Source organism: Gigantopelta aegis, chromosome 7, assembly GCF_016097555.1.
Source record: "Gigantopelta aegis isolate Gae_Host chromosome 7, Gae_host_genome, whole genome shotgun sequence".
Taxonomy (NCBI): Eukaryota; Metazoa; Mollusca; class Gastropoda; order Neomphalida; family Peltospiridae; genus Gigantopelta; species Gigantopelta aegis.
The window spans coordinates 38,523,554-38,540,550 of record NC_054705.1 but is presented as its reverse complement, the minus strand read 5'-3'; the positions used below and the strand labels follow the sequence as shown (position 1 = coordinate 38,540,550).

Sequence of the window (16,997 nt, the reverse complement as noted above, 5' to 3'; positions counted from 1 at the left end):
TCCATTTCCGTATATCCGAAGTGTTTCTCGTGTTCCTAATACCATGAAATGCATTTTCTTTTTTACATGAACGTACCTTTGTGAAGTAACGGTTATGGAGACGAGATGTAGTCTATATATATCCTATTTGTCTGCATGTCTGTATAGACCGGGAGCCAAGTGAGAATTAATTGTTGCGAGAGTTCCAAAAGGTTTGAGGTGTAGAGGGACCCCAACTGACTACAGAAACCCAATTCTTAAGTAAATATAGTGCGGGAGTAAATAGGGGGCGCTACTGAAATTACCCCCAAAATGGGATTTAATTGTTGTGAAAGTTCCATCCAAAATTCTTTTGCTACTTATTAGAGGATATCACACTGAGCCCAAATCCACAACTTAAGAATAAATATTTTGCGGGAAAGGCTACTTAAGAAAGACTCTAATTAGTGCTAATTAGGGATTTAATTGTTGTGAAAGTTCCATCCTTGGAACCAAATGTAAAATGTAGAGTATGCTCACCCGATTCAGAATTACCAATTTAAGAGAGAAAAAAAACATTGCGGGAAAGTGCACTTAAGAAGAGGTCAAATGCTAATTAGTGCTAATTAGGGATTTAATTGTTGTGAAAGTTCCATCCGAAATTCCTTTGTTATTTGGTAGAGGACATGTCACTGAGCCCAAATCTATTGCTTAAGAAAAAATATTGTGCGGGAAAGGCTACTTAAGAAAGACTCTAATTAGTGCTAATTAGGGATTTAATTGTTGTAAAAGTTCCATCCTTGGAACCAAATGTAAAATGTAAAGTATGCTCACCTGATTCAGAATTACCAATTTAAGAAAAAAAAATATTGTGGGAAAGTGCACTTAAGAAGAGGTCAAATGCTAATTAGTGCTAATTATGGATTTAATTGTGAAAGTTCCATTCGAAATTCCTTTGCTATTTGGTAGAAGACATCTCAATGAGCCCAAATCCACTACTTAGTGGGAAAGGCTACTTAAGAAAGGCTCTAATTAGTGCTAATTAGGGATTTAATGGTTGTGAAAGTTCCATCCTTGGAACCAAATGTGAAATGTAGAGTATGCTCACCCGATTCAGAATTACCAAGTTAAGAAAAATATATTGCGGGAAAGACAAGATAATGACTTAAGCATCAATGTGAAAGGTGGGTTTTTTTTCTTTAGAACATGGACATGTATACTGAACAAAAAGGAAAACTTGACATATATTATTTGTCCTCTGATAACCTCACAACGATATGTATGTTCATTAATGCAGACATTTGTCGATGGGAGGGATGTGATGAAGAGCAAAACACAATATGTCATCACGATGTTTAATTGTGTAACATGTTATGTCTTGAAATGTTGAAGGGGGGTCCAAATCAACGTCAGCATCGCCTGTGACCTCCCTGGGCTTCGATAACTGCCCGACACCATCTTCTCATGGATCTCAGAAATCGTGTGAAACACTGAACCGGACGTCGCCGCCATTCAGCCACCAGCGCCTGTCCCAATGTCTGCATTGTCTGAGGCGCGTTAACACGGTTTCTGACACGTCTTCCGAGCTCATCCCAGACATGTTCAATTGGATTCATGTCGGGTGATTGGGCTGGCCAAGCCATGACTAGGATACCGGCATTTTGAAGAAAGTTCCGTGTTAATGCCGCTGTGTGGGGGGTTGCGTTATTATGTTGAAAGGTCAACCCAGGCCCATGGTTATTGATGAATGGCACCAGCACCGGTCTAAGCACTTGGTCGCAGTAGACTTGGGCGGTCATGTTCCCCTGGATGACGACAAGCCTTGAGCTTCCATTGCTGGTGAATGCTCCCCACACTATCACGCGTCCTCCGCCAAAACGGTCGACCTCTCTGACACAGCACTGAGCATGACGTTCACCACGTCTTCGCCACGCCCTTATTCTGCCATCATCGAAACTCATTGTGAATCGGGATTCGTCGCTAAAGACCACTGTGTTCCATTGTCTCTGAGTGAATCTGACATGGCGTCTCGTCGACAGAAGTCGCTGATGACGATGTAAACGGGTAAGAATAGGACCGAAGTATGGCATTCGGGCTCTCAGTCCAGCGGTGCGCAGGTGGTTCTTGATGGTCTGTGCGGTTACCCTCCCTCCCAGGAGCACCCTGCTGGTGGAAGTTGCTGGCGTATATCGGTCACGGAGATGACGTAAACGGATGTACCGGTCCTCCCTCTGTGACGTCACACGTCGAGGACCTGGTCGGGGGCGATCTGCAACTGACCCAGTTTGATGAAGACGGGTCCTCGGGTTATTTATTGTTTCTCTGCTGCAACCAAACGCACATGCAACGACCGTCAAGGACTGCCCTCCGTCTAGACACCCTATGGCGCGATTTCGTTCTTCATTTGACAGTCTCGGCATTTCCAATAGCAACAAATTCAGTAGCGAAAAATGTGTTTCTCCAAGTGATCTGACAACAGGCTACAAGTTTCAATCTATTTGGAACACGAAATGCAATTCGTGCCAATTTTGCACATGCAAAACATGATTTCCATCAATTTGACCCGGCACATGCGTTCACGTGTTTCGCAAGCAATCTGATCAGCTTGTTGGTAAGCAAGTGTCAAGGTAGTAACGATTCGCTCGCTAAAATTTGATGAATGGCCTGAGTTCCTTTTTATCAATGTATTTTCAAACTGTAAAGTTTTCCATTTTGTTCAGTATATATCAATGGATAGTGGATTGAAGACTTTCGTTAAATTATGATTTCGTTTTCGATTTCCGTTACCAGAAAACAGAAAATTAAATAAAGAATTCCAATTTCCGGTTTGAGTGAAAAGGAGCATAGTATGTTGTTGTTTTTTTGGGTTGGTTTATCGTGGACAAAATAACTGGAAATATATGATGAATTTATTGGAAGTCGTCGAAACATTGGTAGCAGAGCGTGGTTTAACTGATGAAAAAGTTATTTTCTGAAGATTATTCGTTTTCGCTGCAAACAATCCCCAAATAGTAAGGTCGTTTTGAATTCGGAAAAATGGCTGAAAACTGGGACACGGACCGGACAAGTATAAATTCGCAGGATGGACAGTTGAATGCAGACTTTAGCGATGAGGTGAGCGATGATGAATATCCAGATAAGATTATTCATTTAAAGAAAAATAAGGCCAAGGCAAAAACATTATTCACAAAAAAACCCAGAAATAAGTTGTTGAGATTAATGGACGAAGATTTGCCAAGTAGGACACAGGTTAGGGAATTAAGTGAAGAGTTATTTTCGGCTCAGGAACGGACACTGGATAGCATGATAGTTTTGTGTGATGTGTATAAACAGCATAAAGATAAAGAAAATATGAACAAGCTTAGTAAGGAAATGGACAAATTAGAAACTGAGTTTTCAGTTGCTGATGAGTTGGCTCAAGAGTATTTGAATAATAAAAGGGGAGATAACTCAAGTATAAATTCTGCAGTTTCGAAAGAGGTATATCAAGAGTTGGAAGCAAAAAGACATGTTGAACAGGTGCGCAAAGAGGTAAAAGAGGAACAGGATGAAATAGATAAAATAAGAAAAGAGTTGGACAGTCGAATGTTAAATAGTACACCGAGATTGTTGGATGTAGAAAACAAAGTTCGTAAAAATAAAAAAATAGTTGAAGAAGAAATGGACCATAAATTACGTGCATCAAGACGTAACTCTGACACAGACAGTTATAGAATTGGTTATCAATCCAATCCTAGTCCACAGACAATAGGTCATGATATGTGGAGACAGTTAAAGAAAGTTTCAATTCCCATTTTTGACGGTAATAAAAAGACTTATGCCAATTGGAAATCTGCATTTGTTGCTTGTGTAGATCAAGCGCCAGCAAGACCAGAGTTTAAATTGCTTCAACTTCGTCAGTATTTGTCAGGTGAGGCTCTCAAGGTTGTCGAAAACTTGGGACATTCTGCATTAGCATATGAAGCTGCAAAAGAAAGATTAGAAAGAAAATATGGTGGTGAACGATGACAGATTGCAGTTTATTTTGATGAAATAGACAATTTCAGACCCATGCGGGTTGGAAATTCAAAGGATTTAGAAATGTTTGATGACCTCTTGGATGTTGTAGTTATAAATTTCAGAGATTGCAGGCCGTCATGATGAACTTTCCGATGGATCATTGTACTTAAAGTTACAAAAGAAACTGACAGAATCAATGTTGGCTAAGTACAATAGATGGATTTTCGAAAACAGAAAAATTGAGTCTGTTGAATCGTTACGGCAATTCATTAATCAAGAGGCCGAGTTTCAAATGGTTGCTTCAGAGATTGTTAGAGGATTTTCTGACGTACCAAGATAAGAAGTGCTGATTAAAAGGAAATCCAGTCATCATAATTTTTAGGCAATGACAAGAAACCAGAAAATACCAGACAAAATTATAGAACGTGCAAAGTGTGTTCTGGTCCGCATGGTGTATGGGCATGTGACAGTTTCAAAAATAGGAATATTCAGGATAGGTGGGGCATTGCGAAACATAACAATCTATGTTTTCGGTGCTTAGGCGATGATCATTGTGTACAATATCGTAAGCGGACACGGATCTGTGGAATTAACAGGTGTAAGAGTACACACAACAGACTTCTGCATCAGACCATGGAAAATTCTCATACAAGAAGAATAGTCAGTAGTGATAGTGCATCAGTATCGGTGAACGACAATCCAATTATTAACACAGGACTGACAGATAATGAAACAGAGAATGATCAGTATAGAGAAAGGTCTCACACAACACAGTTAATTCAGATTCGGTGAAGTTCGTTGCTATAAGAACAGTTCCGGTAGTATTAAAAAATGGACACAAAAAGTTGACAGTGAATGCTTTGTTGGATGATGCAAGTACCAAGAGTTATCTGAATAATGACGTCGCAGCAGAACTGGGTTTACAGGGAAGTTCGCAAACGGTGAAAATAAATGTAATAAATGGTCAAGTAGAAACATTTAGCACAGTTCCTGTCAGTTTTAGCCTAGAAAGTGTAGATGGCTCTTTGAAGATAACAATGAATGCATTTACAGCAAAGAGAGTTACAGGTAATTTGGAGGTTGTCGATTGGCAGAATCATTCTAAAAGTTGGGCTCATTTGAACAGCTTGGAATTTCCGGATATTGGTCCTCGACCACTTGTGGATATTTTGATAGGTTGTGATTACACTGATCTGCATTGTTCTTATAAGGACATCCGTGGAAGACCTGGAGAACCTGTCGCTCGTTTAACTCCCCTTGGTTGGACATGTATTGGAACTATAGGTTTGTTATCAACCAGTCACACAACTAATTTCAACAGTACATTTATTTGTGTTGAAAGCAGAATGTAGTTAAAAATATAAACAGTGTTCTTTTGAAGTCTGGGAAATAGAAGAAGTAGTGAAGCAAGATGATACACAAGTTCTCAGTCCAGAGAATCGGTCAGCTTTGCAGAAAGCAAAGAATTTACTGGAATTCGTAAATGACAGGTATCGAATTGCCATTCCATGGAAGGATAATAGGCCAACTTTTCCAGACAGCTACAGCATGGCGGTCAGTCGTTTGTGTAATACTAAAAAGAAACTGTTAAAAGAGAAGTCAATCGCAGATGATTATGAAGCAACTCTAAAGCAGTACGAGTTGAAAGGGTACATTAGAAAAGTGCCACCTGAAGAAAAACAGCCAGAACAAAAATGGTATTTACCTCATTTTCCAGTGGTGCGTCCAGACAAGGCTACTACAAAGTCGAGAATAGTGTTTGATTCTGCAGCAAAAGTTGATGGCATTTCGTTGAACAGTGTGATTAATCAGGGACCAAAATTACAGCGAGAACTTTTTGATGTACAGTTACGGTTTCGTAACACCCAGTTGCATTGGTGTGCGACATAGCCGAAATGTATCTGAGAATAGAAATAGCTCCACAAGATAGGAAATTTCATCGATTTCTGTGGTGGAATGTTGATCAAACTAAGTCGCCAGAAGAATACAAATTCACAAGAGTTGTGTTCGAAGTTAACTCGTCGCCATTTTTAGCTCAGTATGTTACTCAAGAACATGCTAAGTTAAACAAAGAACAGTTTCAGATGGCTGCTGAGACAGTTGTGAAGTCTACCTACATGGATGATAGTATGGATAGTGTACCAGATGAGGATACAGCAATACAACTCTATCATCAATTGTCAAGTTTGTGGGGACGAACTGGAATGCATGCCAGAAAATGGTTGTCGAATTCCATAAAATTGCTTGAACAAGTACCCGAAAAGGACAGCATCAGAAATCAGTATGGATGAGGGACACTTGCCATCAACAAAGACGTTAGGTATATTGTGGACACCTCAGAAAGATGTGTTTATGTTCAAGGTTCGGCAAGATATCGATGCAAATCTGACAAAACGTCAATTCCTGAGTAAGATAGCAAGGCTTTTCCATCCTATGGGGTTTCTGGGACCATTCACAATCAGAGCAAAGATATTTATGCAGGAAATGTGGATAGAGAGCTTAGATTGGGATGATCCATTGACCAGCAATTTGAATGAAAAGGCTCAACAGTGGTTTAGTGAACTTGGTCAATTAGTCAATATTGAGGTACCACGATGTCTTCGTCTTGATCAGAACAAAAACATAGTGTCGTGGACTGTGCATACATTCGTCGATGCTTCTGAAGTCGCATATGGTGCTGTAGCTTATGTTAGAAGTACATATAGTGATGGACAGGTCTCGTGTCGATTGGTAGCTGCAAAAACAAGTCGCTAAACTTGCTGCAATGAGTATATTTCGATTAGAATTAGTTGCAGCTGTTCTTGGACTGAGGTTGTCACTAGCAATTAGCAGAATTTTAGATATTCCGGTTTCTCGAGTAGTGTTGTGGACAGACAGTATGAATGTGCTTTGGTGGATTCGTGGTCGAAGCAGAAACTTCAAACCCTTCGTAGCAAATCGAATTGGAGAAATTCAAAGTTCGACAGAAACTAGACAATGGCGTCATGTCCCAACAGCAGCTAATCTCACAGACATGCTCTCTAGAGGAATACCTGCTTCAAAGCTTGTCAGTGAAACTTTCTGGTGGGAATGTTCTGACTTTCTTGGACTGAATTAAGAAAACTGGCCAGACAAGAATTTTCAAGTTTCTATAAAGACTTCTGATATTGAGGTGAAAATGCCTTTTAGGACTTTATTTGTTGCTCATCAAAATGATCTGAAATGGAGATTGGATCCAAAACAATTTTCAAGTTGGAGAACATTGACACGAATTCACGCTTGGGTTAGTCGGTTTATCAGAAACTGCCAGATGTCAAAAGATGAAAGATTGTATGGCGAGTTGCAACCAGAAGAAATAGAAGATGCAGAAATTAGTCAGATAATCTTGACACAACAAGAGTTTTTCTCTAAAGAGTATTCAGTCCTCAAAACGGGGACAATATTACCTCTAAGAAGTAAACTAATTGGGCTACAACCGTTTATTGATGAAGATGGAGTTCTTCGCATGAATGGACATCTCAAATATGCACATTTCTTACCGCATGATGTTCGAATGCCAATTATATTGCCTCAAAAAAGGTGGGTTACAAAGTTGATTGTAAAACAACATCATGAAAAAGGGCATCATGTTGCAGGAGCTAATCAGACATTAGCAAGTTTGTCAAATCGTTTCTGGATAATATCAGCTCGTGAAGAGATTCATGAGTGGGAAAAAGAGTGTTCTAAATGTCGAAGGCGGAAAGCTAGAACTGCAAGACAAGTGATGGCTCCTCTTCCTAATATCAGATTTAGTCTTAGAGCATTCAGTCATTGTGCAGTGGATTTTGCTGGACCATTTATCACCGTTCAAGGCAGAGGAAAACGTAGAGAAAAGTGGTATCTCTGCTTATTTACATGTTTGTCATCGAGAGATGTACATCTTGAAATGGCTTATGGATTAGATACTGATTCATTCCTAAATGCCGTATATCGGATGACAAGTCGATGCGGTGTTCCGGAAAAGATGTCTGACAATGGAATTTTTTTTGTAGGAGCTGTAAAAGAACTTCGTGAGCTGGCTGATAAGTTTGATAAGGACAAATTGCTCAAATCTGCAGCAAATCGAGGTATGCAGTGGAATTTCAATCCTGCAAGTGCACTCCATTTTGGTTGGGTCTTTGAGTGTATGATCAAGTCTGCAAAACGGGCGATGTATCCAATTTTAAGTAGTGCTGATGTAACTGATGAAGATTTAGTGACAGCGTTTGCAGGAGCAGAAGCATTGATTAATTCGAGGTCGTTGACATATCAAAGTGCTCATCCAGATGACAATATTCCGTTGACACCTAATCACTTTTTACATGGTTGTATTGGTGGACAGTTTGCTCCAGAATCCGTTGACAAGAGTGATTTTCATCCTAGGAAATGATGGAGAAGAGTTCAGGAACTTATTAAACATTTCTGGAAAAGGTGGTTAAAAGAATGGCTACCTAGTTTGAATTCGCGGAAGAAGTGGTTCAAGTCTGAAAGGGACGTTCTTGTAGGTGATGTTGTGATAGTAGTGGCTACAGACACTCCTCGTGGTCAGTGGCCTTTAGGGCGAGTTATAGAAGTTTTTCCCGGGCCAGATGGTCATGTGTGTGTGGCAAAAGTGCAAACTGCAGATAAAGTATTGTTGAGACCTATTACCAAACTTTGTCCATTAGAATGTGATGTCGAAGAAGACTGACATTTCTAAATAGTAATGTTTACTGACAGTTCCAGTTTGTGTATAGTGTGTGGACATAGTGTTTATAGTTTAAGTAATTAAGGACTGACTTATATTTTAGTAAAATAGTTATAGTGGACATAAATGAACCGAAATAGCATTAGAGATATTGAGTGTTGATATGAAAAAGGGTATTTCATATTAAGGGGGGGGGGGGGGGGGGGGATATGGATTGAAGACTTTCGTTAAATTATGATTTCGTTTCCGAATCCAGAAAACAGAAAATTAAATAAAGAATACCAGTTTCCGGTTTGAGTGAAAAGGAGCATGATCTGTTGTTGTTTTTTGGGTTCGTTTATCGTGGACAAAATAACTGGAAATATATGATGAATTTATTGGAAGTCGTCGAAACAGATAACTTTTGGTGAGTATTGTACAGATAAGTCAATATTATGTATGAATATGGTATACAGAGTCATAAAACATGTTAAAGGGACACACCCTAGTTACGTTTATTTGTTAACCATTACAGCGTTGTTTTTCGCTATTAAACCCCATTTTTCACAAATAAAATTGCACTTTACTTACATTTTATTATTTAGAATACACATTTCCATTCACCTGAAGTGCTTTTTGGTAATCCTGATGTTTGTAAAACCACGAACTGCATTTTTTGCATTTTTTCACAAAACGTGTTGTCGAGAAAAAACCGTTAAGCAAGCGAGGTCCAATCTATTTTTAATGTCACAGACGTTGGTATATCACGTGACCGTTATAATTTTGGTTCGGTTTGTTTTCTCGTGCACGGTTCGCGCAATCAACATCAGATTTGTTGTTGTTCATTTGTGAGATTTTTCTTCACAGTTCGTGAACATTTTCAGTAACAATAAAGTTCAGACAAGTAAGTGTCTCAATACAAAACGTTACAAACCCTTAAAACCAATAATTTTGCTAAGTCTTACGATATCTGGAGAGGGGATACAACCAGGACAGAACAGTTGGAACATGTCCAGGAGAGGTGAAACGAACGCACACCAAGTCTGTGAAATTTGTCGTGACGTAGGCATTGTTGTGCTTCTACCGGTGACATCAGAATACTAACTTTCAAAATTATTTCAAGCAATTGGGACATGGGGATTCCCATGGTATTTATCGATATAAAACCTGCTTTTTCATTCCATTTAATAAAAAAGTGATCTAAGTGTGTTACAGGTTTGTAGATTAACCAAATTATAATTTATTTTCGCTGGATGGAACTAGGGTGTGCGGCTTTAATAACCATTTTTAATTAAATATAGTTTTAAAAAGTCTCTATTTTTCCTTCTAAAACCCTATTCGGATTTAGTTTATATTACCCGGTATACAATTTATATATGCCTAAATTATCTCTGTTTCTTAGGTAAATTAAGAGAATATACAACATTTTGTATTATAGTGAGCATACTATATTACCTGCCCTTAAATATTATGTGTGCATTTCAACTAAAAGGTTTCACTCAATATTAACATCATCATCCAATTCATCATCATCAAGGACAAACGTATGTCTTTGATGATAGAAAATGCTATTTTTGTATTTTAGGACATATCTTAGGAAATATTTTTGAAATAGCAACATTGGAGATTTATTCGGTGATTGTTGTGGCAGCCATTTTCAAAATGGTCATTTTGACTGCCATGGAAGCCAGTGTAGGTGTCAGAATTGAACATACGAGTATTTATTGCTATATACACACTTAATAACAAAGATTTACATATATAAGTCAGTTACACATCTTGTAGTTTACTGCTTAATGACAATTTCATGTTGTGTTTTCTTTAAATAGCTAACATAGTTTATACTAGACTAGTATTTCAAGGGCAGCATCAGAATTAATGCCACCAAACACTATTTATTGGAGAACACCTCTTGGTCAATACCGATGCACTTTAGAAACAATCTATGGGGAACCAAATGAGAACTGGTCAACACCACACAATTCATCGGGAACATACAAATCCTGATCTAAATTAAGAGCCGTAACCAACAGTGTTTGAACGCAGAAGAAGAAGAAGAGAAGGGTTATGTCCACCATATCTCTTTGGGGAAAGTGACTTACATATTTAATTATGTTGCGAACATCACAGGATTCATATTACACTGGTTAGTACATATGCCCAATGCACATATTGCAGGCATGAACCTCGTAGGTCATATGAGTCAATGTACCAGGAATAATTTTTGAATGGTATGGTTTTGACGAAGATGAGATTATTTCGTGGCTACATTCCACGATAACCATCAGCCAGGGAGTACCACCCCTGAGAGGAATGTGCCTATCATTTCTCTTGTATTCCTGTTTTTGTAACGCTGCCTATTCATCACTCAATGTGTGTAGTGAAAACGGAAGTTCGCATTCTGAATCCCAACCAAATATTTATAATTATCCTGGACCACCCTTTGTATGCCAATGACAAATGTATTGAATGTATATGTCTATTAAGTCATAGTGAATATCACTTAATTGTGTTTCTCAGATGCCTTCATATGAAGATGGCAGCATTCAAAGTGGTAGCAGATCTATATTATTGATGGTAGTGAATTAGTAGATGTCCTAGTATATATAGGCTGGAGTTGCCTCTTCAGGATTGACAGACTCCTTTCCCAAAAGTCACTAATGTGACGCATCCCCACCCTCCTACAGTAGAAGACATGTATGATTTATACTTCATCAGTCAAAGACTGCTGCAATCATAGAGCTGAATCATGAACCCTGTTCCAATTTTGTTTTTCAGTTCTGCAGTTGGAAATAAAAATAATGCTCTTTCTTTAAGCATTTGAAAAGCAAACTTCATTTTGCATACACATATTTTATCATTATTGGTTTCTTGAAACAACACAAACTAGGTGACTTTCAGTGCATTTGCAAGATTTGGCAACACTTAATGAATAACATGTTGATGTATATGCTGAATTTTGGCAGGGTGCTTCACAATAAAAAAACAACAACATGATAACCATTCTTTGCTGTTGCTATTGACCAGGAACATGAGGAGAATAATGCTTCTATGAAAGGTGGTAGCAGAGCTGGAGTCATCTATGAAGATTGGTCAAAAGTTGAAATATCTCAGACACCATGAATAGACAAAATACACACAGAAGACATTTCTGGGAAATATCACATTGGGACATATGGAAAATATTTTTAAAGAAAGCAGCAAATAGATGAAGCATTGAAGTCCAAGCTTTCAATGATATGATGAACAGACTTATTAAGGTGGGCAATGACAAGTATGGTATATTTATGTAGGAATGGCTTGTTTCTTAGATCGTTTCGAGATGAATAATATTTTTTTCAAATGACTTCTAGTTTATAATAAATCCAAAGAACAAGAGCATCTGTCTTGAAGGAAGACTGTTCCAGGCTTTATTACATTTCTTGTCAAATACAGACACATTTTGCTTTAAGTAGGTCATGCTGTCAGTGAAGGACATTCTAAAATCTAAATACACACAATGGACAGTTTTCTCGGTTCTGCGTTGGAGTAACATAGAGCTAGAAAGTTTGTTTTGCTCAATGACTGGCTAGTGGATGTCAGACATTTGGTCATATAGTCTAAGAGGAAACCGCTATAAGTTTTCGTTTTGGGTACCAGGCGCGGGGCACTGGCTGAGTCAGGAAAAACCAATCCGAGCTTGGGTTCACCTAAGGGATTCAATCCTTCGACTCAAGCATCTCAGGTGAACGCTGTACTTACTGGGGGGGGCGGGGAGGGGGGAATAATGATCAAATATACAAAAGGTGTACATGAAGCAGGGGTGATAAAAAAAATCCCCCATTTTGAAAAAACCCATTTCATGGATGGTCTTCAATTAGCATTTTTAAAACCCCATTTTACAGTGACAATATGGCGCACATCTCTCAGCAAAAAGAATGGCTATTAAAATGTTTTATGACTCTGTATACCATATTCATACATAATATTGACTTAGCTGTACAATACTCACCAAAAGCTATCCATTGATATACTACATGTTCATGTTCTAAAGAAAAAAAAAACCTTTCACATTGATGCTGTAAGTCATTATCTTGTCTGAATCAGGTGAGCATTTCACATTTGGTTCCAAGGATGGAACTTTCACAACCATTAAATCCCTAATTAGCACTAATTAGAGTCTTTCCTAAGTAGCCTTTCCCACTAAATATTTTTTCTTAAGTAGTGGATTTGGGCTCATTGAGATGTCCTCTACCAAATAGCAAAGGAATTTCGAATGGACCTTTCACAACAATTAAATCACTAATTAGCACTAATTAGCATTTGACCTCTTCTTAAGTGCACTTTCCAGCAATATTTTTTTCTTAAATTGGTAATTCTGAATCGGGTGAGCATACTCTACATTTTACATTTGGTTCCAAGGATGGAACTTTCACAACAATTAAATCCCTAAATAGCACTAATTAGAGTCTTTCTTAAGTAGCCTTTACCGCAAAATATTTGTTCTTTAGTTGTGGATTTGGGCTCAGTGAGAAGTCCTCTAATAAGTAGCAAAGGAATTTTGGATGGAACTTTCACAACAATTAAATCCCATTTTGGAGGTAATTTCAGTAGCGCCCCCTGTTTACTCCCGCACTAGATTTACTTAAGAATTAGGTTTCTGTAGTCAGTTGGGGTCCCTTTACACCTCAACCACCTCAAACCTTTTGGAACAATTAAATCTCACTTGGCTGCCGGTCTAGTACGTCTGTACGTCTGCCTGTCTGCCTGCCTGGTTGTCTGTCTGTCTGCCTGTCTGTCTCTCTCTCTGCCTGTCTGTCTGTCTATCTGTATCTGTCTGTCTGTCTGCATATCTGTCTGTCTGCCAGCCTGCCTGCCTGCCTGTTTGTCTGTATGTTTTCATTGATATCTTCATTTAATAGTTTTTGTACGAATTGTCTTGAAATTTGTTCATGCTATTTTGTACACGTATTTCCTAATGTCGATGATTGTTACAGGAATTAAATGTATCTTTATCTGTTCGGTGTATCCTCTGCCTCCACCCCACCCCCACCCCCACCCCCACCCCATACAGAATACTGCCTGCAAGTGTATTTTAACCCTTTCGAAAATATGAATTAGCTTTTTTGTTGAATTACATACCCCCAACCCTCCCACCCGCCCTTCCCCGTTAACCCGTGCCAGGGTCGTACGTACCAAAACGAATACAAATAAATACATATTATTATCGTATGCTATGTTACTGTGCCTTGATTTCTTGTTTTGCCACCCCCCTCACCACCACCCCTCCCCCCGCCCCCCCCCCCCCCCAACACACACATGTTAGACTAGGTACGGACCTGCCGGTTGGTCGACGGAAAGCCAACATCATCACCAGAGGCGGATCTAAGGGGGAGGGGCATTAGCCCGGGCCGCTCTAAATTTTGCGACAATTATAATTTTATTACATATTAATTTTCATCCGCCACCACCCTCCAACCCCCCCCCCCAAGTTCTCTTGGCATTCCGCCTCATGTCATTGCCCCCCTCCCCCCCCCCCCCACTGGAATTTCTGGATCCTCCACTGATCACCCAGCCCCACGTTCATTCCCATATAGCTTTTATTAGCTCTGTGACTTATGTTTCACCCTGGGATGAACCAAGGAACTAAAACTATGACTTCTTTGAAAACCTGTTTAATTTTTCGTATTGATATCTTGGCAGGGTTCAAATCATTTCAAAAGACATCAAAACAGCATAAAGCGCTTAGCCAAGTGGATATCACTGCTGTGGCGAAGAAGAAAACCTAACACGTTGTAGAAGTATTCATGCATACGATTCGCTTCAAAGATAAAGACATGCATATATTTTTTATAGTCGACGTTTAGGGGTTTTGTCTTTTTTTCTTTGTTAAGTTAATACACTGTAGTTTAGAACAGGCCTCGATTATTACTTCCTCGTAGGGTTGCAAGATCGAACTGGCTATGTGGATCTAGGAATTATTTTAAATTACAGTTAGTATTACATGGGTACTGTTTTAAAAAGGATAAAGTTTGTTTTGTTTAATGACACGGCTAGAACACACAGGATGTAAAAAATTAAATAGTGGAAATTCGCTACATTTTTCCATTAGCAGTAGGGTTCATTTGTATGCACTTTCTCATGTGACAGCACATACCACGGAGTTTGACATACCATTTGTGTGGCAGTGGTTGGGACGGGAAATAAACTACAAGAGAATGGGACCATTGAGAAGAATGCTATAACGTCTGAGCTAGACACCGTTACCATAATACTTGTGTACTAATATATCTTATGTATTGTATCGATGGACACTTTATGGCTCTAGCACGCTGTCCTGGACACACCTTTACATGCAGGATTTTAGTCCAAGATCTTAGTGAGAGAAATTGACGTAGTAGCCTTACACTTCCGTCTGGTCGTAAACGTTCATTTATTTTGTTTGTTTGTCTTTCTGTCAGTTAGCCAGTTAGCCAGCCAGTCAGTCAGTCAGCCAGTCAGCCAGCCAGCCAGCCAGACAGCCAGCCAATCAGTCAGTCAGTCAGTCAGCCAGCCAGACAGACAGACAGCCAGTCAGACAGTCAGCCAGCCAGCCAGCCAGATAGTCAGTCAGTCAGTCAGCCAGTCAGTTAGCCAGCCAGTCAGTCAGCAAGTAAGTCAGTCAGTCAGCAAGTCAGTCATCAAGTCAGTCATTTAGTCAGCCAGTCAGTCAGCCAGTCAGACAGACAGTTAACTAGTCAGTCAGTCAGTCAGCCAGCTAGCCAGCCAGCCAATCAGTCAGTCAGCCAGTCAGTCAATCAATCAGTCAAGTAGTCAGCCAGCCAGTCTTTTGCCTCTCTCTCTCTCTCTCTCTCTCTCTCTCTCTCTCTCTCTCTCTCTCTCTCTCTCTCTCTCTCTCTCTCTCTCTCTCTCTCTCTCCTGAATCCCTTGAAAGCTATAGTAATTACAGACCCAGCTTAAACGTTTGCATCCACAAAGCATTGCCGCGTAGACCAAATGCAAACAGAACGTGAGAGAATGTGACGAATATACCAGACCTTCAGTATAGCCCACGCACCAGACACAGACGTTAATTACGTACCTGGGCACACCTGTACTACAGGTAAAACTCACACTCGTTTAACCAACCAACTATAGGACTATATTCTCAAACAACGGGGGCTACTTATAATACAATACTTAACTAACAAAAACAAGCAACAGCAACATGAAAGATTAACCAAGAAAATATTCATTGTAATGAAAGTAAATTTACCTTGAATATATTATTCCGTGAAACCTCCAATCACAAAGCAGGTAGAAAGTGTGTTGAAGACAGGGTCGCTCTTGTTGGTGGTGTCGTCAATCTCCAGTAAACACCAAGTGACGGTGTTTATCGAGGCGTGACGAAAGTGTCACAGCTAACTGGGAAGAACTCGTCAAATGTTAAATTTAGAACGAGGAAGCCGGTTACAAAAAAAAAAAAACACGCACTAATCTGTTAACATTAAACACATGGCTTCGACGGCGCGTTGCTTCACTTTAAAGCTGCAATATCGTCTAACCGTTTACTAACACAAAGGAAAGAAATGTATTATTTAACAACGCACTCAACACATTTTATGAACGGTTATATGGCGTCAGACATATGGTTAAGGACCACACAGATATTGAGAGAGGAAACCCGCTGTCGTCACTCCATGGGCTACTCTTTTCGATTAGCAGCAAGGGATCTTTTATATGCACCATCCCACAGACAGGGTAGTACATACCACGGCCTTTGATATACCAGTCGTGGTGCACTGGCTGTAACACGAAATAGCCCAATGAACCAACCTACGGGGATCGATCCCAGACCGACCGTGCATCGAGCGAGCGCTTTACCACTGGGCTACGTCCCGCCCCCCAAAAGCAAAGGAATATTTGTTAGACCTAGCCGTTTAAAGGGAGCTATTACACTCGCTCCCCATCACTCCCCTGAAACTATAGGTCAAGGACAGTAATGTGTAGCTCCCCTTAGTATGTGCATTTTTTTCTTTAAGTTTTGAATAGCAGTATTCAATATGGGAACATCTTAAATGACTCCCCATAATCTATGTTAGGGGAGCAATTAACTACACCCCTCAATTTGTTTTTTCATGGCAAGCCTGAGTTGTTTAACGACACTATGACATCAGTACATTTTAAACTAAAGTGGTGTATTAATTTAAAAGTTTGGGGCACGCGAGCCTGTATATTATAGTATATAATACTGTATATATTAGAGTAGCCTACCTGTATATTATAGTATATAATACTGTATATATTAGAGTGCCTCTATAGTATTGTATAGTATATAATACTGTATATATTAGAGTACCTGTATATTAGTATATAATACTGTATATATTAGAGTAGCCTACCTGTATAGTATAGTATA

General features: G+C 39.3%; 2 protein-coding genes across 2 annotated transcripts in view; one reads left to right on the top strand and one right to left on the bottom strand.

Annotated features, from left to right (window-relative positions):
* Positions 1-15,943, bottom strand: part of LOC121377426 — a 28,520-nt gene extending 12,577 nt beyond the window's left edge. The window contains exon 1 of the mRNA XM_041505410.1: positions 15,855-15,943. The gene's annotated coding sequence lies outside the window, so the exon portion shown is untranslated. The remainder of the gene's footprint in view (positions 1-15,854) is intronic.
* LOC121378069 lies at positions 7,247-8,344 on the top strand. Its single transcript, XM_041506168.1, has one exon. The coding sequence runs from the start codon at positions 7,247-7,249 to the stop codon at positions 8,342-8,344; it is 1,098 nt and encodes a 365-aa protein (XP_041362102.1).
* Positions 15,944-16,997: the final 1,054 nt, after the last annotated feature.